At 47.8% G+C, this 24901-nt stretch overlaps 1 protein-coding gene across 1 annotated transcript; it reads left to right on the top strand.

The window, feature by feature from the left end:
* Nucleotides 1-385: 385 nt before the first annotated feature.
* Ca6 (carbonic anhydrase 6) lies at nt 386-24901 on the top strand. The gene is made up of 8 exons (XM_045150806.1): nt 386-476; nt 4842-5018; nt 14577-14725; nt 17209-17301; nt 20177-20246; nt 21724-21881; nt 22769-22892; nt 24453-24901. The coding sequence occupies exons 1-8, from the start codon at nt 407-409 to the stop codon at nt 24551-24553; spliced, it is 942 nt and encodes a 313-aa protein (XP_045006741.1). The 5' UTR covers nt 386-406; the 3' UTR covers nt 24554-24901.

Here is a 24901-nt window from a genome sequence, read left to right on the forward strand (position 1 = left end):
TTTCCCCTGCACAGCCAAGAGAAAGGGCAGAGGAAATACCATTGTCCAGGAAGCCCCTGCTTCCGGCTGTTGTGTGCCTTGGGCTCTGGACAACCCTGGACATCACTCATCCCCCGTGTCCACAATGGCTGCACTGTGCAGCCCTTCAGCTGAGTTTCCTAAGATGTTGAACAACCAGACATGGGCTAATTGGTTATGGTAATGCCTCGGGAGGAGATGAGGCACGTGCGCAGGGCACCAAGTCAGAAGGGCCATTGTGGGGAGGATGTTATTTATTGTTCAGTGGGTGCAGCAGAGGGTGGATCAGCCAGCTGGACGTTGTAAATTGTTATTTACGGTTTCCTGAGCTTTTAAAAAGAAGTGCTGCCCCAGCACCTGTCCTCCATCCAGACCTGCAGCACTGGCCATGAGGGCTCTGGTGACCCTGGCATCTGTGCTCCTTCTGGGCGCTCAGGCCCATGGCTGGTCCTACTCAGGTAAGTTGCCACCTATGCAGGTCTCCCAGGGTCCCCTGGCATTTGGCTGTAGGGTGGTAAGGCAGCCCACCCATGTTGGGTGTGGGGGTCTCTGTTGGGGTCTGCCTGCTCCGTTGGGGGGAGTTCAGATGCCTCCTTTTCACCATCTCCGAATGAATGGAGGACAAACAGAACGGAAGCCCTGATGAAGGTAAAGAGGAGGTAACATCTCTTTCTAGGAAGCTGCGACCCTTGCTGGCAGCTTTCAAACCTTTCCCGGCCAGTGCCGGCTGCTTTGAGAGCCCACTGGGGGCTTCTGACTGTGAAGGTGTTTGCTTTATTGGTCTGTGTAAGTGACAGATGAGGCTTCTAGAAAGGCTCTCCTGTGGCTTCAGAGAGGAGACAGGCTCCAGAGAGCCTCCTCCTTGCCAATGCTCCCATTCACATTTACTCAGAACACAGAGACTCCCTAAAACCCACTGACCTTCAGAGGGCCACCTAGTGCCCATGCAAACTTTCCAAGGAGAACTTGAAAACCCTCCCGTTTGGTACGGGTCTGGACCATTTGTGAGCCAGACAGGGAGCTCATGCCATGGTGCTTGTTGGCACCCACTGTGTGGCGGTGGAGGGACTCCTGCCTGCATGCCCACAGAATGGGCCCTAGGGAATGCTGTAGGCTGGTGCAGGAGGCAGGACCAACCCAGGACTGAGCCTGTTCTGCATGCCCTGTGTACCTCAGGCCCGTCTGGACACGCATCCCCGGCGGATGGTAAGTTTGCAGGGGGGACAAGAGAATGAGGGACATTACCGTGGGGCTCTGAACGTCCACATCCGGAGGGTGGCTCTAGCGACTCCCTCTGTTCTCTGCCCTTGCCTGGCAAGATGGGCTTTCTGCATCATCCAGCCAGCCTCACTGGGGAGGGTTCAGACGTTGTTGTGTGATGTGGCTTTCAGAGAAAAACAACTGTTGCCAATCTTTCTCAGAAGCAGCTGTGACAGTTCACGAGAGGCTCTTGAGTTTGGGTCTGCTGATGTTCCCCCATCAAAGGAGAGCTGTGGGGAGGGTCTTAGGTGCCCTTGGTCAGCTGTAGGCCATGGTGCACAGTGCATGCAGAGGGTGGAGGACCAAGAGACGGAGACCTCCATCTATGCAGCTATGGGAAGCCTACAGCTGCTTTAGGGTCTCTAGGCTCCATGAGTAACCCCTTATACACGCAATGTAAGGAAGCCCCCCAAAACTCCTTGGTCTGCCAGGTTGAACTTTGGTGGAATAGTACTTTATCTTGTCAGCATGTCCCCAGTGAAGTTCATCTTGAGGGTTTCTACACATCCACTAGAGGCCCCAAGAACATGGAGTGGCTTTTGCAAGTTCCTCCTTAGAAGACTTGTGAATTGTGCCCCCCCATTTTTTTTCGAGGCAGAGTCTCACTCTAGCTCAGGCTGACCTGGAATTCACTCTGTAGTCTCTGGGTGGCTTCGAACTCTCGGTGATCCTCCTACCTCTGCCTCCCGAGTGATGGGATTAAAGGCGTGCACCACCATGCCCTGCTCCCCCACCCTTTTTTTTATTATTCAGTGCTGAGAATGGAACGCGGAGCCTTGTGCATGCTAAGCAAGTGCTCTACCACAAAACTATTGTCCAAATTCCTGTCACGATATTGATAGGCCCTCAGGCCCAAACATTGATCCAAGGAGGGGCTGTGCCTACAAATCTCTTGTCTTTAGCTTGGCATCTTGCCTCTAGGAAGGAATTGTTTAAAAACTAGTTTGAATTATTAAGGAGTGAGAAGAACAGAAAATAGATTTTTCTATTGATTGCAAACCAATAAGCCCCAATCCAAGCCTTATTCCTCACCCCAAAACTACCCATGCAGGGGTACCATGTAAACTGGTGAGTAAAGACCTTTGGTGCTGTGGGACCGCCATCATCGGTAGTGACTGGCTTCTGTCATTACTCTGGCCCTAGGCTTGTTAGCCAGCTCCAAAAAGACAAATGTAAAAAAAAGAGAGAATTTTCCCTTCCTCCCTCCCTCCCTCCCTCCCTCCCTCCCTCCCTCCCTCCCTCCCTCCCTCCCCCCCCCCTCCCTCCCCCCCCCTCCCTCCCTCCCTCCCTCCCTCCCTCCCTCCCTCCCTCCCTCCCTCCCTCCCTTCCTTCCTTCCTTCCTTCCTTCCTTCCTTCCTTTGCCTGTGTTGCCCAATTTGTCCTTAAATTCCTGGGCTCAGTCAGGCCTGGGGTCACAGGTCTGTAATCCCCACACTCAGAAGGCTGAGGCAGGAAGATTGCTGAAAAGTCAAAGCCAGCTTGGGCTATGTAATCAGACCCTGTTTCAAAAAGCCAGACAAAACCAAACATCAGAAAGGAGCCTCTTTTGGCTGTTCATCTCTCCTGAATCTCCAGGTCCCTGCTCTGGGAAGCCCCCCTTCATCTCAGCTCACCTGGGCTGACATGGGGAGGGGACCCCTATTGTCACATGGGCTCCCTACTATTCTCCTGCCTTCCACATGGCAGAAGCTCTTTGCACTTTTTCTCTTTCCTTATTATTTTCTTTTGGTTTTTCTGAAGTCAGGTCTCACTCTAGCTCAGGCTGACCTGGAATTCACTATGTAGTCTCAGGGTAGCCTCGAACTCACGGTGATCCTCCTTCCTCTGCCTCCCTAGTGCTGTGATTAAAGGTGTGCGCCACCACACCCAGCTCTTGATAAAGTTGTTTTTTTTTTTAATTTTCTTGTCTTTTAAAATATTTATTTATTTATTTGACAGAGAAAGAGTGGGGGTGGGGGAGAGAGAATGGGCATGCCAGGGCCTCCAGCAACTGCAAATGAACTCCAGATGCATGCGCCCCCTTGTGTATCTGGCTAACGTGGGTACTGGGGAATCGAACCAGGGTCCTTTGGCTTTGCAGGCAAATGCCTTAACTGCTAAGCCATCCCTTCAGCCTCACCTCTTTAAAAAGATTTTATTTTCATTTATTTATTTATTTAACTTTATTTTATTTTTTGGTTTTTTGAGGTAGGGTTTCACTCTAGCTCAGGCTGTCCTGGAATTAACTATGTAGTATCAGGGTGGCCTCGAGCTCACGGCGGTTCTCCTACCTCTGCCTCCTGAGTGCTAGGGATTAAAGGCGTGTGCCACCATGCCCAGCTTATTTATTTATTTATTAGTGACAGAGAGAGAGAGAGAGAGAGAGAGAGAGAAAGAGAGAGGATGGGCACACTGGGGCCTCTAGCCATTGCAAACCAACTCCAGATGCATGTGCCACCATGTGCATCTTGCTTACATGGGTCCTAGAGAATCAAACCTGGGTCTTTAGGCTTGACAGACATGTGCCTTAACCACTAAGCCATCTCTCCAGCACCCTCCCCCCCTTTTAAAGAAGTCTGATGTGGTGGCACACACCTTTAGTCTCAGCACTAGGGAGGCAGAAGTAGGGGGATCATTGTGATTTGAGGCTAGCCTGGAGTGAGTTCCAGGTCAGTCTGGGCTAGAGGGAGAGCCTACCTTGGGGGGTGGAGGAGAAAGAAAGAAAGAAAGAAAGAAAGAAAGAAAGAAAGAAAGAAAGAAAGAAAGAAGGAGGGAAAGAAAGAAGGAGGGAAAGAAAGATGTTTTCCACTCACTTCTGCTTCCTGAGTAGCTGGGACTTAGAGGCCTGCAACACCAGGCCCAGGAGCCTCTTTTTTTTTTTTGGTTTTTCGAGGTGGGGTCTCATTCTAGCCCAGGCAGACCTGGAATTCACTATGGAGTCTCAGGGTGGCCTCGAACTCATGAAATAAATCCTCCTACCTCTGCCTCCCTAGTGCTGGGATTAAAGGCGTGCACCATCACGCCCGGCAAGGAGTCTAATTTTTAAAAAGTAGCCATTCGAGGTTCTTCTTGAACCTGATGTTTCTTCAGGCCACTGATGTGTCACCTAGGTGGCATATCATTGTGCAAAGCCATCCAGGCGACTGGAGTAATAATACAGGGGATGGGGGAGCAGCATGGGGAGGGGGGGCAGGGCCTCCAGTCAAGGGCTTGGGAGGAAAACTGTGTTATGATGAAAGGAGGAAAAGCCCCCTGAGGTCAGCCAGCAGCGCCAGGTCCGGGCTCCCTGCGGCTCGTTTCTGAGAGGGCAGCCAGCCTGCAGAGGAGACTCCCGCGCTTCCAGAGCAGTGCCTGGTGCCCAGCGCCAGTACGTGCAGCAGGAGGGTTAGAGGACGGAACCAAGGCTCTCCAGGTCAGGTCCTTGGGGTTGATGCCCCTTGGCCCTCCTTCTGGAGTCCTTGCTTCTATTTCCAGAAGACCACTTTGTGGGTGGAAAGGGTCTGGCCCTGGGCTTGGCCAGTTGCTTGCAGAGAGGGCTCCGTTGGGATACCGTTTAAGCTGCGCCCTACTTTCTCCTATTGCAGACGGGGAGCTGAATGAGTTGAGCTGGCCAGAGGAGTACCCTGAATGTGGGGGCCAGAGACAGTCACCCATCAACGTGCAGAGGAGAAGCGTGAAGTTTAACCCACTCTTGAAGCCGCTGAACCTGACGGGCTACGAGAAAGAGGGAGACTTCCCTATGACAAACAATGGCCACACAGGTGAGGCTGGGGAGAGGCTTAGGCCACGGGAGCCCTGGCTCTGCGGAGGAAGGCTGGTCACATGCCCAGCTGCCAGAAATGGTATGCCACAGAGACCCCGGCCCAGGGACAGGTGCCAAAGCTGAAAACCTGGTAACTCTTTCAGAAGTGAGAAGCAACTGTCTAAGCTCAGCTCGCTGCTGGCAAATTCAGCCTGTGATGTTCTCCCTTGAGCCTGCGCGTGCGCCGGCCCACCGGGCAGGACATTCAGCGGACACAAGCAGGAAAGGCAAGAGAGCTGAAGCCATAGTCCCCACCTGTGCTTCTGTTAGACTCAGCCTTGGTTTCCCTGTGTTCTATACCGAGTCTGATTGGCTCAAAGGGAGCCTGCGGTTTCTCAAAGGCTTAAAAAGAGCTCTCGTTTTCTGTTCTCTGCTAGAAAGAGGGTGAATGAAGAGGGGAGGGCACCACTTCAGCAGTCCTGTCTGGACAACTGTAAAATCCACACTGGATGTCCTAATTTCCCAGTGGGTTCATTTCTGAGTCTCCTGTCAACCCTTAGGAAGAGGAGTTTTTATTTAAAAAATTTTTTCTTTTCTTTCTTTTTTTTAATAGTTTTTAAGTATTTTTTAATAGTTTTTAAAAATATTTTAAAATTCATTTATATTTTATTTATTAGAGAGAGAGAGAGAATGGGCACACTAGGGCCTCCAGCCACTGCAAATGAACTCCAGATGCATGCGCCACAGTGTGCATGTGGCTAACATGGGTTCTAGGGAATCAAACATAGGTCCTTTGGCTTTGCAGGCAAATGTCTTAACCGCTACACCATTCCCTCCAGCCCCCTTTTTTTCTTTTCTTCTTCTTGTTTTTTTTTTTTTTTTTTTTTTGGTTTTCAAGGTAGGGTTTCATGCCAGTCTAGGCTGACCTGGAATTCACTATGTAGTCTCAGGGTAGCCTTGAACTCACGGTGATCCTCCTATCTCTGCCTCCAGAGTGCTGGGATTAAAGGCATGCACCACCAAGCCTGGCTATTCTTTTCCATTTCAAGAGAGAGAGTGAGTGAGAATGGGAATGCCAGGGCCACTAGCCACTGCAAACAAACTCCAGGCACATGTGCCACCACGTGCATCTGGCTTGCGTGGGATCTGGATAATTGAACCTGGCAAGCACCTTAACTGCTAAGCCATCTCTCCAGCACCTTCTCCACAGGATCTCTCTTGTTGCAACTGTTTTCAAGCATCTGGATTCCTCTAGCTCTCCCTCTCATTGACATATGTGTATTGGGGTTACAGATGCATGTACAACTTTGCACTTGGTTCTATGTAGGTACTGAGGAATTGAATTTAGGCCAGCAGACTTGTAAGCAATGCCTTTAACCATTCAGTCAACCCCTGAGGAGGAACACTTTTCTTCTTCATCATCATCATCATCATGATGTTCATTGTTTTGTTTTGGAGGCAGGGTCTCAGTGTAGCCCAGCCTGACCTGAAACTTACTCTGTAGTTCAGGCTGACCTTGAACTCATGGTGATCCTTCTACTTAACCTTCCCAGTACTGGGACTAAAGATGTGAACCACCATGCCCTGGATGCTGAAATACTTTTCAGGTATGATTCCTGAGTTCTCAAGAAGCAGAAGGAGAAGCTGGAGAGATGGCTCAGCAGTGAAAGGCACTGCTTGCAAATCCTGATGGCTCCGTTTTCATTCGTTGGCACCCATGCACCAGATGCACACAATGGTACATGCATCTGGAGTTTGTTCTGGTATGCCCACACTTCTTTCTCTCCCCTTATAAATAAATAAAAATAAAAATAAAACAGCAATGACAAGAAGCAAGGACTCACTTAAGGTCACCCAATCTGTAATGCTGAATATATGCTCTACCACCGAGCCATGGTCATAATGCCAAGCTTGCCTTGAGCTCAGTATGCAGCCCAGGTTGAGCTTGAGTCCCTGATCCTCCTGTCTCTACCCTGAATATTGGGGTGACAAATGTCTGCCACCACAGTTGGGTTTTTTTTTTAAATTATTTATTTATTTATTTGAGAATGGCAGACAGAGAGAGAAAGACAGATAGAGGGAGAGAGAGAGAATGGGCGCGCCAGGGCTTCCTGCCTCTGCAAACGAACTCCAGACGTGTGCGCCCCCTTGTGCATCTGGCTAACGTGGGACCTGGGGAACCGAGCCTCGAACCGGGGTCCTTAGGCTTCACAGGCAAGCGCTTAACCGCTAAACCATCTCTCCAGCCCCACAGTTGGTTTTATATCTATTTTACTTAAGATATTTATTTATTTATTTGAGAAACAGTGAGAGAGAAAGAGGCAGGTAGAGTGAGAAAGAGAATGGTCACACCTGGGCCTTTAACAACTACAAATGAACTCCAAACACATGTGCCACCTTGTGCATCTGGCTTTATGTGGGTCCTGGGGAATCTAATCTGGGTCCTTACGGCTTTGCAGGCCAGTGCCTTAACCACTGAGCAATCTTTCCAGACCACACTTTTTTTTTTTTCAAGGTATGGTCTCACTCTAGCTCAGGCTGACCTGGAATTCACTATGTATTCTCAGGGTGGCCTCAAACTCATGGTGACCCTCCTACCTCTGCCTTCTGAGTGCTGGGATTAAAGGCCTGCACAACCATGCCTGGCAAGACCCACACTTAAAAAAAATAGGTATTTGGGGCTTTAAAAATTTATTTTTATTTATTTGAGGTGGGGGAGAAGAGGCAGAGAGATAGAATAGGCATGCCAAGGCCTCTATCTCTGCAAAAAACTCCAAACACATGAACCACTTTGTGCATCTGGCTTACATGGGTCCTGAGAAATCAAACATTGGTCTTTTGGCTTTGCAATCAAGCTCCTTAACTGCTACGCCATCTCTCCAGCCACACTTCCCCCCACTTTTTTTTTTTTTTTTTTTAAGAGATAAAGGTCTCCTTATGTTGCTCAGGCTGGCTTTGAACAGGGTGCAAATAGTCCCCTCTAGACTCAGCCTCCCAAGAGCTGAGGTTACAGACGTGCCTGTATCTTCTATGTTAAGGTGCATAGTCACGTCTTCTGTTCAGGTTTAAATCGGCTTGTTCATTCTTTTTTTCAAAATGTATTTTATTTATTATTTATTTGCAAGCAAAGAGAGAGAGAGAGAGAGAGAGAGAGAGAGAAATGAATGAATATGGCTGCACCAGGGCCTATTGCCACTGCAAACAAATTTCAGATGAATGCCCCACTTTGTGCATCTGGCTTTAAATGGGTACTCGGGAATCAAACCCAGGCTGTCAGGCTTTGCAAGCAAGTGACTTTAACCATTGATGCATTTTCTCTAGCCCCTATTTTACTATTATTTTTAAATATTTTACTTGAGAGAGGGAGAGAAAGAAAGAAGCAGATAGAGTGAGGAGAATGGGTGGCTTCCAACCACTGCAAGGGAACTCCAAATGCATGTGCCACCTTGTGCATCTGGTTTACGTGGGTATTGGGGAATTGAACCTAGGTCCTTAGGCTTCCCGGCAAGTGCCTTAACTGCTAAGCCATCTCTTCAGGCCTACTTTATTTTATTTAAAAATTTTAAAATTTATTTGAGAGATCTAGTCCCCACATTTTATCTTAGCAAGCTTTTCTTAGTCATTCTTTGTTGTCACTATCTAGTTTTAGTTTAGTTCATTGCAAAAGACAGAGTTTTTTCTAAGGTCTGAACCAGTGGGAACTTTAATCACCGAACCCTCTCCCCAGCCCAGGTTTCTGGTCTTCTGAGAACAAACCATGCCACTCCAGGGTGGAGTATGATGATTGGAGATGGTAATGTAGGTTCTGGTTTCTTCTTTTTTTTTCTGAGGTAGGGTCTCACTGTAGTCCAGGCTGACCTGAAATTCACTATGTAGTCTCAGGCGTTAGCAGACTCTAATGGCCTAGAGACCCAGATCCAGGTGTCTGCTTCTCAACCCTTGGTAGCTCATTCTCACACCTGGGTCTGGTTAATCAGTGTGCTGCCCGAGCGTGGCTTATGCCACACAGCTGAGACAATAGAACCATTTGCCCACTATGGGCTGTGAGCAGAGTAAAAGAGAGAATAGAGCTTTATTTATAAAAGGCCTCAGGTGGCCAGGATCACTGAGAACTACAAAAAATTTAATGAAAGCCTCATTTTTTTTTTTTAAATTTTTCTCTTTGTGGTGCTGGGAATTGAAATGAGGGCTGTTGCAGTCAGATTCACATTGCTGGTAGAAATCACCTGACTGAGAGCAGCTTTTGGGGAAAAAGGGCTTATTTTGTTTTATAGACTCAAGGGGATGCTCTACAATGGCAGAGGAAAATGATGGCATAAGCAGAGGGTGGACATCACCTCCTGGCCAACATAAGGTGAACAATAGCCACAGGACTGGCTGTAACACCCAAAAGCTCACCCCCCACAATACACTGCCTCCAGGAGGCATTAGTTCTCAAATCTCCATCAGCTGGGCACCTAGCATTCAGAACACTAAGTTTATGGGGAACACCTGAATCAAACCGCCACAAGGGCCGTGTGCATGGTTTTTTGAGGTAGGGTCTCACTCTAGCCAAAGCTGACCTAGAATTCATTAGGGTGGCCTTGAATTTACGGCGATCCTCCTACCTCTGCCTCCCGAGTGCTGGAATTAAAGGTGTGTGCCACCACGTCTGGCTAGGAGTTTTTAATTGTAATGAAATCCAGCTCATGGATACTTTTTTTCCCCTCTAGATTATGTCTTTGGGGTGTATTTAATGTGCTAGCTCAGTGGTGGAGCAAGTATGAGGCCTTAGGTTTAATCTCTAGCACCGCAACAAACAGTTATCAATCATACCCACAATCCTCTACTCTTTTTTTTTTTTTTTTGAGGTAGGGTCTCTTGCTGTAGCCCAGGGTGACGGGGAACTCACTATGTAGTTGTTTCAGGCTGGCCTTGAACTCACAGTGTTCCTTCTACCTCTTCTTCCTAAGTACTGGGATTAAAGGCATGCACCACCATGCCCAGCTCTCATCTAAAATTTCTCTGAAGGGTTTGTGTTTTTTGGGTCTCACTCTAGTTCAGGGTAACCTGGATCTCACTCTGTAGCCTAGGCTGGCTTTGAACTCCTACCTCAGCATTTCTAGTGCTGGGATTGAAAGTGCATACCACCATGCCCACTCTCTCTCTGAAGAGTTTAATTAATGGTTTTGCATTTTACATTTAGTCTATGGATTATTTTGAGTTTTCTTTTTTGGAAGAATATAAGGTCTCTGTCATCCTTCTCTTCCTCCTTTTTGGTATGCATGTGAGTGCATGTGTGTGTGTGTGGGGGGGGGAGGTCAAAGGACAACCTTTGGGAGTTGGTCATAGCCTTCCACGTCTTTGAGGCAGGGACTCCCTCACTCATTCCTATTGCCTCTCACTGCTGTGCTTGCCACTCACCAGGCTGGCTAGTCCTTGAGCATGCTAGGATTACCGAAACCTCCCAGGGCTTCTGGATTTTACCTGGGGGCTGGGAATCTGAACACTGGTACTCAGGCTTGAACATCAAGCACTTTACCCACTGGGCCTGTTTTGTTTTTTTGGCATGTGGTCGCCCCGTTGTGCTGAAGACGTCCTTGCTGCATTGTGATGCCTTTGCTTCTTTTTATTTTTATTTATTTATTTTTATTTTATTTTTATTTTTTTTCCTTTGCTTCTTACAAAGACTAGCTGACCAAAGCTGAGCGTGGCGGTGCACACCCATTGCCCCAGCTCCCCAGGAGGCTGAGGCAGCAGAATGACTTGAGCCCAGGAGTTATAGGCTGCCTTGGACACAAACATGGCAAGACTTCATCTCAAAAAGAAAAAAAAAATGACTATATTTAAGTGGATATATTTCTGGGCTGGATTCTTCTGTCTATCCCATACTGGCTTAGTTATTATAGCTTTACAGTAATTCTTGAGGTCAGGTAGTATCAGCCCTCCAACCGTTGTATTTTATTATTTTTTGAGAAGGATGTCTGCTATATATCCAAGGCTAGCCTTGAACTTCTGATCCTCCTGCCTCCACCTCCCAAGTGCTGGATCATAGGCATGCCACCAAGCCAAGTTTATGTGGTGCTGGGGACTGGACTCAGGATTTATGCTAGGCAAGCACTCTGCCAACTAAGCTATAACCCTAAACAACCCTACAGATTTTTTTCTTTCTTTCTTTCTTTCTTTTTTTTTTTTCAAGATAGGGTTTCCTTTTAGTCCAGGCTGACCTGGAATTCACCATGTAGTCTCAGGGTGGCCTCGAACTCACGGCGATCCTTCTACCTCTGCCCGCCCCCCTCCCCCCCCCCCGAGTGCTGGGATTAAAGGTGCATGCCACCACTCCAGTTGATTTTTGAGCACAGCAAATGCTCAGGTGATACGTCTGTCATCTGATGAGACACCATTTAAATTTATTCCTCATGAAGGGAGCAAGCTCTTTTGGAGGCTGAATCCATTTTAGAATCTTGGAAGTTTTAGCAAGTGAATTTTGGGGAAAGATATTTTGGCCTCAGTTTTTGACAGCACAGTCACAAGCTGAGGATGACTGCTCCTTTCCAAGCTGGCCTGTCACTGGAAGCTCAGAATGGAGACACTGTGGCTCCTGGAAGCTGCATTGGAGGGAAAGGTTTTTGCCGAGCTCTCTTTTGCAGCTCCCGTGGGGCTGTTCATGCTGAAGCTCTGGCTGGGCCCTGGGCCCTGGGCTCCCAGGCTCCCACCTGCTCTCAAAGTTGGTTCTATACCCCACCTTTCAAGGTTCTTCCATTTTTTTTTCTTGCAAACAGATTTTAAGGTTGGCCACATTTGAAGCTCTGAACTAAAAGCGGCTGTTCCACGTAGGGGGTGTGGAACTCCTTGAGGCTGGGTTTCTTCCTGCATAATAGCATATTGCATGATAAGTTTAATCACAGCTCCTTGTTCTCCTAGAAAATGTGAGACAGAGAAGGAAGACACCTCAAATACTGTTTGCCCTTTAAGAAAACTTACATGTTTATAGCCATGTTTGATGACTTATAGGAAGAGTTGCTGATAGACAGGTGCTACATGCCCTCCCCCCACCTTTTTTTTGTTAAGGTAGGATCTCACTTTAGCTCAGGCTGACCTACAATTCACTATGTGGTCTCAGGGTGGCCTCAAACTCATGGGGATCCTCCTACCTCCGTCTCCTCAGTGCTGGGATCAAAGGCGTGCACCACCACACCCAGCTGCTGCATGCCCCTTCTAAATTCTCTCTCTCTTTCTCTTTTATTCTGTTTTTTTTTTTTTTTTTTTGAGGCAGGGTCTCACTCTGGCTCAGGCTGACCTGGAATTCACTATGTAGTCTCAGGGTGGCCTCGAACTCACGACGATCCTCCTACCTCTGCCTCCCGAGTGCTGGGATTAAAGGCGTGCGCCACCACACCCGGCTTGTTTTTTAAGGCAGGGTCTCACTCTAGCCCAGGCTGACCTGGAATTCACTATGTAGTCTCATGGTGGCCTCAAACTAATGGTGATCCTCCTACCTCTGCCTCCCAAGTGCTGGGGTTAAAGGCATGCACCACACACCTGGCTCTTTTTCTTTCTTTCTTTTCTTAATGAGAGAGAGAGAATTGGCATACCAGGGCCTCTAGCCACTGTAATCGAACTCCAGATGTGTGTGCCACCTTGTGTGCATGCATGCACATGTCACCTTGTGCGTCTGGCTTACATGGGTTCTGGGGAGTCAAACCTGGATCCTTAGGCTGCATAGGCAAGCGACTTCATTGCTAAGCCATCTTTCTAGCCACCACCCCCTTTCTGAGACAGGATCTCACTCGTAGCCTAGGCTGGCCTAAAACTCATGATCCTCCTTTTTCAGCCTTATAGGTGCTGAGGTTACAGGCATGTAATCATTTTGTTTTCTTTACCAGCACCAGGCTTGAACTTAGAGCCTTGTGCTTGGTAAGCAGGCAGGCTACCAATGAACTACATCTCTAGTCCCCAAATTTTATCTTAGCAAGCTTTTCTTAGCCATTCTTTGGTGTCACTATCTAGTTTTAGTTTAGTTCATTACAAAAGACAAAGTTTTTCCTAAGGTCTGAACCAGTAGGAACTTTAATCACTGAACCCTCTCCCCAGCCCAGGTTTCTGGTCTTCTGAGAACACACCATGCCACTCCAGGGTGAGGTATGATGATTGGAGATGGTAATGTAGATTCTGGGTTCTTCTTCTTCTCCTTCTCTTTCTCCTCCTCCTCCTCCTTCTCCTTTTTCTTCTTCTTCTTCTTTTTTGAGGTAGGGTCTCACTGTAGCTCAGGCTGACCTGAAATTCACTGTGTAATCTCAGGCTAACCTTGAACTCAAAGCTATCCTCCTATCTCTCCCTCCTGAGTGCTGGGATTAAAGGCATGTGCCACCATGCCCAGCTGTTTTTTATTTTACTTTATTTTATTTATTTATTTATGAGAGAGAGAGAGAGAGAGAGAGAGAGAGGTGGGGGGGAAGTGGCAGATAGAGAGAATGGGTTCACAGGGCCTCCAGCCACTGCAAATGAACTTCAGATGCATGTGTCATCTTGTGCATCTGGCTTATGTGGGTCCTGGGGAATCAAACCTGGGTTATTACAGGCAAGTGCCTGAGCTACTAAGCTATCTCTCCAGCCCCTATTTTGTTTTTTTGAAGCCGAGTTTTAGCCCAGGCTGACCTGGAACTAACTACAATCCTATCTCAGCCTCCCAAGTGCTGGAACTGAAGGAGAGTGCCACCATACCTGACCTTGCTCCCACCTGATGAAAGGCATGACTCTGAGGGTCTTCCACCTCCCTGGACCAGCTTCCTTTGTCCTCTGCTGAAGCCAGCGGGGTGCTACCTAACACCCCAGCAGAGGTAGTAGTTTGATGCATTAACTCATAGGTGCGTCCAACCTTTTGATACTGAGACATAGCATTGTCACCTGCAAAGTTCACACTGGAGAAGCGCACAATAGAGTTACCAAGAAATGCAAAAAAAAAAAAATTCATAATTTTAAGCAAGTTGACCATTTTGTGTTGGACTGCAAGCATCATTATGGTGGACCACAGACTGTGGGCTGGACACACCTGCTAGAAGTCACATGGGAGGAGGATTTTCACATACCATGAAGCAAAGACCTTACCCATAGTACCTCCTGGGTAGTAAGAGTATTTAAAATATCCTGGCCTAGTGGTACAAGCCTGTGATCCCAGATACTTGGGAGGCTGAGAACAGAGGATTGCAAATTCAAGGCCAATTTGGGCTACTTAAAGACCTTGTCTCAAAGTAAAAAAAGAAAGAATGAATGAATGAAAGGAAGGAGAGGGGGAAGGAAGGAAAGGGCTGCAGGCTTGATTCCTCAGGACCCATGTAAAACCAGATGCACAAAGTGGCACCCACATCTGTAATTCATTTGCAGTGATAGAAGGTCCAAGCATGGTATGTCCTTGTTGACTCTGGCAGGAAGGTGTCCTGGCACCCACCCTGACCCCATCCTGTGTCTTGGGTGCCAATGTCTCCTCCCCTTTGGGTTGTCTTAGGTGTGGGCAGGTGGGAGACGGCCAGAGGAGCTACTTCGTTGAGGGCCTGACACACCCACCTGCCCTGCTCCCAACTTGCTTTACCTCTTCCAGTGCAGATCACCTTGCCGCACACCATGCGCATGACAGCCTCGGATGGCACGGTATTCGCAGCCCAGCAGATGCACTTTCACTGGGGCGGTGGGTCCTGGGAAGTCAGTGGCTCTGAGCACACTATTGACGGGAGCCGACGTGTGATTGAGGTATGTGAAGACTCCCACAGGGTCCCCTTCTCGTCAAGCTTCATAGTTACTTTATTTATTAAGATAGCTAAAAAGACATTGTGCAGTGGCGTCACTGTAGTCACCCATGGTTGAGATTATTTTTCATTCATCCAACAATTATTGGTCACTGCTTTGTACATAGAATACAGATTGGGTCTCCATCCCACATGGAACTCAGAGCATGATAGGAATTTACAGCCCAAAGGGTTTCCACATGCCCCTCTGTTTGAGCTGAATTTCTTCATGTTTAAAATGATTTATTTATTTCTGAGGGGAGTCTGGAAAGAATGGGTGTGCCAGGACCTTTTGTGACTGCAAACCAATTCCAGATGCATGTCCCACATTTTGCATCTGGCTTTACTTGGGTGCTGTGGGATTGAACCCAGGCTGGCCTTGCTGAGCTATCTTCCCAGCCCCATTTGAGCAGAATTTCTTGCTAGATTTTTTTATTTTGGTTTATTTTTATTTATTTATTTGAGAGTGACAGACAGAGAAAGAGAGAGAGAGAGAGAGAATGAATGGGCACACCAGGGCTTCCAGCCACTGCAAACGAACTCCAGACGTTTGCGCCCTCTTGTGCATCTGGCTAATGTGGGTCCTGGAGAATCGAGCCTTGAACCAGGGTCCTTAGGCTTCACAGGCAAGTGCTTAACTGCTAAGCCATCTCTCCAGCCCATTCTTCTTAGATTTTTCTGGGTGTCCTCTTTGGCTGAGATCCACACAGGGGCAGGAGAGCTCTTGTCCCCTCCCTGCCCAAGCCCCGTTTAGGTCTCAGAAGGGTCCCTCCAGTCTCTACCAGCTTGGCTGACTGGAGGGAGGTGGGTCAGGGAGATGGCCTGGAAGTTTTAGCCCTCAGAATCCTATTTAAGCCTTTTCCATTCTGACAGGAGTTCCTGGTCTTGAGAGATAGGGTTGATAGCTCAGATGGAAGGAGACTTTATAAGTTACTTTTTTTGTTGCTGTGACAACCAGTTTAGCGAAGGAAAAATATTTTATTTCAGTCTACAGTTGGAGGGGAGGCAGTCCATCATGGTGCCTGTGGCAGCTGGTCACATTAAATCCATAGTCAGGAAGCAGCAACAGATGAAAGATGAGTACTGGCATTTAGCTCCTTTTCTCCTTAAAAAAAAAATTAGGGGCTGGAGGGATGACTTAGCAGTTAAGGTGCTTTCCTGCAAAGCCAAAGGACCACAGTTCTATTCTCCTGGACCCACGTAAGCCAGATGCACAAAGTGGCACATATGTCTGGAGTTCCTTTACAGTGGCTGGAGGCCCTAGCACACTCATTCTTTCTCTCTCAAATAAATAAAAATAAAATACTTTAAAACATTAAAACAATTTATTTTTTATTTATTTGAGAGAAAGAAAGAGGCAGATATATATATATGTTGTGCTATGGCATCTAGCTAGTGCAAATGAACTCTAGACACATGTGCCACCTTGTGCATATGACTTTAACTTTATTATTATTTTAGTTTTTTTTTAAAATTATTTATTTATTTATTTATTTGAGGGCGACAGACACAGAGAGAAAGACAGATAGAGGGAGAGAGAGAGAATGGGCGCGCCAGAGCTTCCAGCCACTGCAAACGAACTCCAGATGCATGCGCCCCCTTGTGCATCTGGCTAATGTGGGACCTGGGGAACCGAGCCTCGAGCCGGGGTCCTTAGGCTTCACAGGCAAGCGATTAACCGCTAAGCCATCTCTCCAGCCCTATTTTAGTTTTTCTGAGGTAAGGTCTCACTGTAGCCTAGGATGACCTGGAATTCTCAGGGTGGCCTCGAACTCTCTGCGAATTCTTCTACCTTTGACTCCCGAGTGCTGGGATTAAAGGCGTGCACCACCCCGCCCGTGTGCATGACTTTATGTGCTTACTGGGGAATCGAACCTGTGTCCTTAGGCTTTGCATTTGGCAGGCAAGTGCCTTAACCACTGAGCCTCCTTTTCTTTTTTAAAATATTTTATTTATTTATTTGAGAGAGAGAGAGAGAGAGAGAGAGAGAGAGAGAGAGGGAGAGAATGGGCATGATAGGGCCTCCAGCCACTGCAAATGAACTCCAGATGCATGCACCCCCTTGTACACCTGGCTTATGTGGGTCCTGGGAAATCAAACTGGGGTCCTTAGGCTTCTCAGTCAAATGCCTTAACCACTAAGCAATTTTCCCATCCCCTCCAGCCTCCTTTTCTTTTAATCTAAGACCCCAGTCCATGGGATTGTGCTGCCCACAGTTAGGGTGGGTTTTCCCATCTTAACAAACGTATTGTAGAAACTCCCTCACTGACATGGCCAGGAATTTGGTGTCTCTTAGGTGAGTCTAGATCAATCAAGTTGACAATTGAAATTCACCATCAACGAGGTGGAGGTCAGAGGGCGACAGCCTGAGGCCTTAGCTGCCAAAGCTTGCTTTCCTATTTTCATGCTTTCTTGAAAACCTTGACCTGCCCCGTCTCACTCCCACAGGTTCACGTCGTTCACTACAATATCAGATACGGGAGCTATGATGAAGCCAAGGATAAACCAGACGGTCTGGCTGTGCTGGCCGCCTTTGCGGAGGTAGGCAGAAATGACACATGGCTGTCTTCTTCGAGGCTAAGTGCTGATGTCCGAACAGGGTGTGACGCCTACATGAGGGTCTTCCTCATTATCTCTCTCTCCATCCCTTCCTGAGCTCAGGAGAGGCTGGTGCTGCATAAGATGGACTGTGTCTTTAGCCTTCTCACACTCCTGTGTTTCAATCTTGGGGGCTTTGGATAAGACTTAAAAGAGCTGGGCCTGGCATGGTGGCGCACGTCTTTAGTCCCAGCACTCGGGAGGCATAGGAGGAGGATCGCCGTGAGTTTGAGGTCATCCTGAGACTGCAGAGTGAATTCCAGGTCAGCCTGGGCTAGAGTGAGACCCTACCTTGGAAAGAAAGAAAGAAAGAAAGAAAGAGAGAGAGAGAGGGAGGGAGGGAGGGAGGGAGGGAGGGAGGGAGGGAGGGAGGGAGGGAGGGAGGGAGGAAGAGAGAGAGAGAGAGAGAGAAAGAAAGAGAGAAAGAGAGAAAGAGAGAAAGAGAGAAAGAGAGAAAGAGGGAAAAGCCTGGAATTACAGCAGTGTTGACTGGACACAGACTGGTAGACAGGACTGTGAGAAGATGCCAGCACAACCAGACAGTCTAGGACAGCCCTTCTGAGAAAGTCCAGATGGTAGACTTAGGACTAAGTGCCTACAAGCAGCCAGGAAGTTAAAAAATAAGCATTATGCTGAACAAAATTATGAACAAAACCAAAAAAACACCATCATTTTCACAGTACCACAAGTAAAAATGCTGGCTGTGGTGGCGCATGTCTATAATTCCAGCACTCAGGAGGCCGAGGCAGAAGATCACAGGTTGGAGGTCAACCTGGGCTAGACAGCGAGACCCTGTCTCAAAACAAAACAAACACAACAAAACAACACCCCCCCCCCTCAGTCATTTCAAGGCTCTAGAAATGAGGCAGAAGCAAACAACAAATTAAGGTATGTATCCTTGCAAAGTGGTCAGAATTTTAGTTGAGATCAGTATCAGTGGACTTCCTCCCTGGGCTCTTCCTATCCCTGTCCCCTGGCATGAACAGCCAGACAGTTTCTACAGGACCAGATGGCTTAGGAAAACCAAAAATATACCCACCTGGTGGTGGGGCCAAAATGATTCTGGGTGAAAGTTGAATGCCCAGGGACACTGTCAGTAAACCTGATAGAAAAGACAGAGAATGAGCCAGGCATGTTGGTGCACGCCTCTAATCCCAGCACTCAAGAGGGTACACAGTGAATTCCAGGTCAGCCAAGACCCTACCTGTGGGGTGGTGGGACTCGAAAACAAACAAACAAACAACAACAACAAAAAGGCAAACAAACAAACAAACAAAAAAACAACATGGAGTCACTTATTCTAAAGCGTCAAACCAAGCCAAAACTAAGGCCTTGTCTTAGTCAAGAAATCGGGACTGAGGAGAGACTGTAGTTGAATTTCCCAAATGGACCAGTTTTATTGGTGTGACAATGAAGCTCTTTCTGCATTAATCCTTTCACAAAATCCTGGGCTGGCTGACTTTGCAAGCAAGTGCCTTTAATCACTGAGCCTTCTCCCCAGCCCAACACCAGAGTTTCTTGCCACTGCAGACAAACCTAGCATTACCTGGGTACTGGGGAATTGAACCTTGCCTGGCAGGTTTTGCAAGCAAGGGCCTTTAGCCACTTAGCCATCTCCTCAGTCCCTATGATTTTTTTTTTAAGTTTTAAAAGACTTTTAAAAGTTTTTAAGTAATGTTTTTATTTATTTGCAAAGAGAGAGATGGGGGATGGGTACATCAGGGCTTCTTGCCACTGAAAGTGAACTCCAGATGCACGTACCACTTTGTGCATCTGGCTTTACAAAGGTACTGGGAAGTCGAACTCAGGCCGTCAGACATTGCAAACAAGTGTCTAACCACTCAGCAATCTCTCCAGCCCTTTTTAAAGTTTAAGAACCCATAAGATTGTTGATAGCAGTAAGTACACCATAGCATTATTGAGTTTGTAATAAATATATATGTAGTTTGGATGACAAAAGCAGAAAAGCAGGTGGGTAAAGGGTAGAGCTTCACTGGAACAAGATGTCTATGCTTTTCTGGAATTAAGTTAGTCTTAACATGAATTAACAAAAGGCATATTGCTGCCCCTAGAGTGACCACTAAGAAAATAAGTTTTAAATGTTGAATGGTGGAAGTGGAAAGGATATGAGAAACTGAGTGTGATGCTTATTATACCTGTAATTTCAGCATTCAGGAAGCTGAGGCAGGAAGATTACCAACATATTTGAGGCCAGCCTGGTCTACATAGTAAGTTCTTTGCTAGCTTGGGTTACATGGTGAGCCCTTAATCTCAAAAAACAAATTAAGTAAATGAGCAAACCAAACAACAAACAAACAAAAATGCCTTTTATACCAAAAGAAGCTTTTCTTCTAAGAAGAAAAAAATCATACAAAAAAGTGCTCCAGCAATGGTGTTTCTGGAATACTTTGACCTGATGTCCACCCCTGACAAAAGTTCTGAGGACAGGGCTGGAGAGATGGCTTAGTGGTTAAGGTGCATGCCTGTAAAGCCTAAGGACCTATGTTCAACTCTCCAGGTCCCACATAAGCTAGATGCACAAGGTGACACGAGTGTGCAAGGTTGCACATGCGCGTAAGACGGTGCACGAGTCTGGAGTTTGAGTGTAATGGCTGGAGAAAGGAACCAGAAGGTCTCAGTTTCCCTCGCAAAAACTGATGAGCTCAGGCAGTTGGTAGCAAAAGACAGCCCAGCTTGTCTCCCTCAGACACATATGGCTGCTTCCCTTGCTCTGTGCTGGGAAGCCAAGCAGCCAGCTTAGGCGCCACGGGCCCGGGTCTCCCCCTGTTTGCATTAAGCATTTTGTGTTTCTCCCCAGATCCAAGAGTATGCTGAAAACACTTACTACAGCAACTTCATTTCTGAGTTGGCCAACATCAAGTATCCAGGTAAGGCACATCTACAGGAGGGAAAGAGGAATGCATGCGTGAAGTGGGGACAGGGGAGGGAAAGTTGACCCAGAAACCCTGTCAAATGACACTGGGTGTCTCTGCCTGACACCACTTGTCCCAGCCCTTTCTACAGTGGGCTCGGGAGGGGAACACCCCCCTGAGGAGCCTGCTCATAAGCTCTTGCCCATTGCTGTGACTTGAATTTCTAGATGGATGAACTGGAGTGACTCTCGTCTCTGGCCCCAGCTGGTAGCAACAGTCTGGCCTCTAGTGAGAGGTGTCCAGCCCAGTTGTGAGCTGAGTGTCAGCAGGGCAGGAGCTCTTATTCCCACCCAGATGCATGGACACTGGGTGCTGCTCTCCCACCCACTCTGCCTCTGAAGGACAGAGTTCCAGTCAGTCATTACCCAGTCCTGTGGTCGGCTCCTGATGCTGTCAGCTCTGAAGCCTCAGCTTGACAGCCTCCCCCGACCCCAGGCCCAGGCCCACAGCTCACCAGCTTCGCTTCACTGCTGAGCGACAGTCCCAGCTCAATTTTCCTCTCCCTGTTCTTGGTGTGTGCGTGTATGTGTTGTGCACATGTATGTGTATGGATTCTCCTGTGTGTGGGTGGGTGTGTGGAAGCCAGATGTCAGCATTGGCTGTTCCCCTCAATTATTCTCCATCCTATTTAAAATTTGTTTTTCAATTATTTATTTGCATGTGTATGGGCATGGCAGGGCCTCTTGCCACAGCAGATGAATTCCCCAGACACTTGCACAACTTTAGGGTCTGGTTTTCTTGTTTGCTTTCAGATAGGGCCTCACTGTAGCCCAGGCTGACCTGCACTTCACTGTGTAGTTTCAGGCTGGCCTCAAACTTACGGTGATCTTATCTCTGCCTTCCAAGTGCTGGGATTAAAGGCATGTGTTACCATGCCCAGTTTGGGTCTGCTTTTATGTGAGTGGCTGGTGAATTGAACCTGGGCCTGGCATGCTTTGCAAGGAAGCATTTTTAATTGCTAAGCCATATTCCCAGCCCACATCCACATTATTATTATCATAATTATTATTATTTGTCTCTTCAAGGTAGGGTTTCATTCTAGTCCAGGCTGATCTGGAATTCACTATGTAGACTCAAGCTGGCCTCGAACTCATGGTGAGCCTCATACCTCTGCCTCCCTGAGTGCTGGGATTAAAGGCGTGCGCCACCACGCCCGGCTGAGTTTTCATTTTTGTTGGCCTGAAGCTCATGACACTCTCTGCCGGCCTCAGAGTCGCAAGTTCTGGGGTTACAAGTGTGCGTCACCATGCCCAGGTCTCTGTCCTTCATTCACAGAGTGGTAACCTGGGGGAAACATTATTCACTCACCAGTTCCTTTATTCTTCAGTTAACTCCAACATGAACAGGCTGAGGAGGGCCTGAGCTGCTCCCTGCCCCCTGGGGGAAAGCAGAGGATCTTCATACTCCATCTCCCTCCTGTCTCCTCTGTTAGGTCAAACCACAGCTCTGAAGGACAGCAGCATCCAAGTCATGCTGCCTGTGGACCTCTACCGCTACTACACTTATGAGGGGTCACTCACCACCCCGCCCTGCACGCAGAACGTCAAGTGGTTTATACTGGATGATTCCATCAAGTTGTCCAAGATCCAGGTAATGCACTGCGCTGTTTTACCACCACACCCACCCCACCTTTCCCCTCCCCTCCCCCCTCCCCTTTGGGTTCCTGGCTAACAAGAGCGGTCCCAGAATCCTGCCTGTGGCATTTGCCAGCACAGGGCTGTGGGGCTTCCCCTGTGTATGACTCTGGATGACCTCGCTGCTGTGGCAGAGACTGGTGTAAGAGGCCCCGGGGGATCCAAGGAGCTTAGAGGCCATCCAGTGAAAAGACTGGAGACTGAGCCATGTAAAAGTGCCACACAGGGGCTGGAAGGATGGCTTAGTGGTTAAGGCACTTGACTTCACAGCCAAAGGACCCAGGTTCGATTCCCCAGCACCCACATAAGCCAGATAGATGTACAAGGTGATGTATGCGTTTAGAGTTCATTTGCAGTGGCTGGAGGCCCTTGTCACACTCTCTCTCTCTCTCTTATACACACACACACCACATAAAAAAAAGTGCCACCCAGTGATGGTAAATATCTATACAGTGATACCTACCAGGCGCTGTCTTAGGTCCCCTGCAGCTTATGTTCTGACATCCTGAACACCTTGAGCCAAGTACTGCTTCTATTTACTATGTCGTTGTTGTTTTTGGTTTTTCGAGGTAGGGTTTCACTCTAGCCCAGGTTGACCTGGAATTCATGAGGGTGGCCTTGAACTCATGGCGAAAGGCGTGTGCCACCACGCAAGGCTTATTTACATTTAATTATTATCTATTTTGCTTATATATTTAATGTTATATTATTTATTTTCTTGCACTTATTTGTGTGTATGGGCATGTCAAGGTATAATCCAAGAGTCTGACCAGTTGCTGACCAAACTCTTTCAAAATTTCCAGCACCCTTCTCTTGCCATAATTCACTTTGTGTTACCTGCAGGTGTTAAACATAGAGAATTCCATCAAGAATCACAAAAATGAGACCTTGCATGATGGCTACCGCAGGACCCAGCCTCTGCACGGCAGAAGAGTGGAAGCCAACTTCCCGTACTTCGCTAATCACTGTGAGTGAGATCAACTCGTCGATTCTCTGTGGCTTGTGGCCCCGTTTTCCTCCCTTCTCTTGATAGACCAGCTCTTCTGGCAATGGTGAGGGAAGGAGCACTGTTTCAGTCGGGCCCACATTGCTGGCAGAAATCACCCGGCCAAGAGCAGCTTGTGGGAAAAAAGGGTTTATTTTGGCTTACAGACTCAAGGGGAAACTCCACGATGACAGGGGGAAATGATGGCATGTGCACAGGGTGGACATCACCTCCTGGGCAACATCAGAAGGACAACAGCAAAAGGAGAGTGTGCCACACACTGGCAAGGGGACACTGGCTATAACACCCATAAGCCCAGCCCCAACAATACACCGCTGCCAGGAGGCGTTAATTCCCAAATCTCCATCAGCTGGAAACCTAGCATTCAGAACACCTGAGTTTACGGGGAACACCTGACTGAAACCGCCACAAGCACCATCTCAGAGCAGGTGGCTGGCATGGACCAGTGTGTACAGGGATGGGAAGATGATGACCACTCATTTACCCAGCCCAGGCAGTGACACCACTAAGGGGAACAGAGGAGACAGCGAGGAGAGATACTCCATGGCCTGTCACCTGCCCAATCTTGACTAGACACAGCAGGAGAAACAAAGTGACCACAGTATCCACAATCTCTCATCGGAGTGGAGACTCACTTCAGCCTTATTGAACTCAGATCAAATTATTTCCCATGTCTTAATCTTCATGTATTGAATGTCCACTCCTGATTACTCCTATAATATCCTGTCAGGTTAGGGGTAGCCAGACCACACATTGTTTTCGGTATCTGCTTGGGGAGCAAGTACTAGGTCCTAGGAAGCTGGAAGGAGGCAAGAGCTGTTCAGCCTCCAGGCCCATCTGATTGCCAGTCAGGTCCAACTGTGACCTTAGATTCCCCACCAAGAATGCAAATATTAGGCCAGGCGTGGTGACGCATGCCTTTAATCCCAGCACTCGGGAGACAGAGGTAGGAGGATCCCTGTGAGTTCAAGGCCACCCTGAGACTACATAGTGAATTCCAGGTCAGACTGGGCTAAAGTGAGACCCTACCTCAAACAAACAAACAAAAAAGAATGTAAATGTTCTACAGCCTTTCCATCCTTACTTTACCTTGTTTTTTTGTAAACTGTATAATCTCTGAATTCATTGTCTTTTAAAAATATTTGTGTGTGGGTGGGTGTATGTGTGGTCCAGGGTCTCTTGCCAATACATGCAAGTGCCCATCTGACTTCATGTAGATTGGAAATTAAACCCAGGTTGGCAGGATTTGCAGACAAGCACTTTAACCACTGAACAATCAGTCCAGCTCAACTTTGTGTTAGTATTTATTTATTCTCAAGGAGAGAGAGAGAAAAATGGGTCTGCCAGGGCCTCTTGCCACTGCAAATGGACTCTAGATACATGCACCACTTTGTGCATCTGGCTTTACCTGGGTAGCGGTAAACCCTCAAAACCCTAGCTGGCTTTGCCTGCAAGCAAGCACCTTTAACCACTGGGCCATCTCCCCAGTCCCTAACTCTTCTTTCATTGAATGTATTCTAGATGCTCAGTGCCAGTATTACCTAAAAACTATTGATGACACGCTTGGTTACTTGACAAAATCTTTGGGACTGAAGAAAAGTAAGAAGAAAAACCACAACTAACGAGCTGGAAGTTGTGAACTGGCCCTGTGGACTCACCCTGCCCCGTTGCTAAGGAATCCTGGGATTCTGATCACATGACTCTGACCTGGTGAATTTCTGAGTAGACCAGGGGGAACCACCATCCATGGAAGGGTAATTGCGAAGGCTGAGACAAGTGGCATTTCCAGTGGGAATCATCTGGGATGGACATACAAAGGAATCCTGCCATGACTAACATCCTGTCAATCATTCACTTAAATTCCGGAGCTGAGGCTGTGTGGCCCAGTGGTAGAGTGCCTGCTTAGCATGCACCGGGCCCTGGTTCAACCTCAGCTCTGCAAAACAAATCAATCTCTTGGATCTAAGAAA

Source organism: Jaculus jaculus, chromosome 5 (assembly GCF_020740685.1).
Source record: "Jaculus jaculus isolate mJacJac1 chromosome 5, mJacJac1.mat.Y.cur, whole genome shotgun sequence".
NCBI lineage: Eukaryota > Metazoa > Chordata > Mammalia > Rodentia > Dipodidae > Jaculus > Jaculus jaculus.

Excerpts from the sequence above, each read along its gene's own strand:
- Ca6 (XM_045150806.1), top strand. The coding sequence starts at position 407 with ATGAGGGCTCTGGTGACCCTGGCATCTGTGCTCCTTCTGGGCGCTCAG. Across the intron at positions 5,019-14,576 it reads GACAAACAATGGCCACACAG|TGCAGATCACCTTGCCGCAC; the intron begins GTGAGGCTGGGG and ends TACCTCTTCCAG. Across the intron at positions 21,882-22,768 it reads TCAAGTTGTCCAAGATCCAG|GTGTTAAACATAGAGAATTC; the intron begins GTAATGCACTGC and ends TGTTACCTGCAG.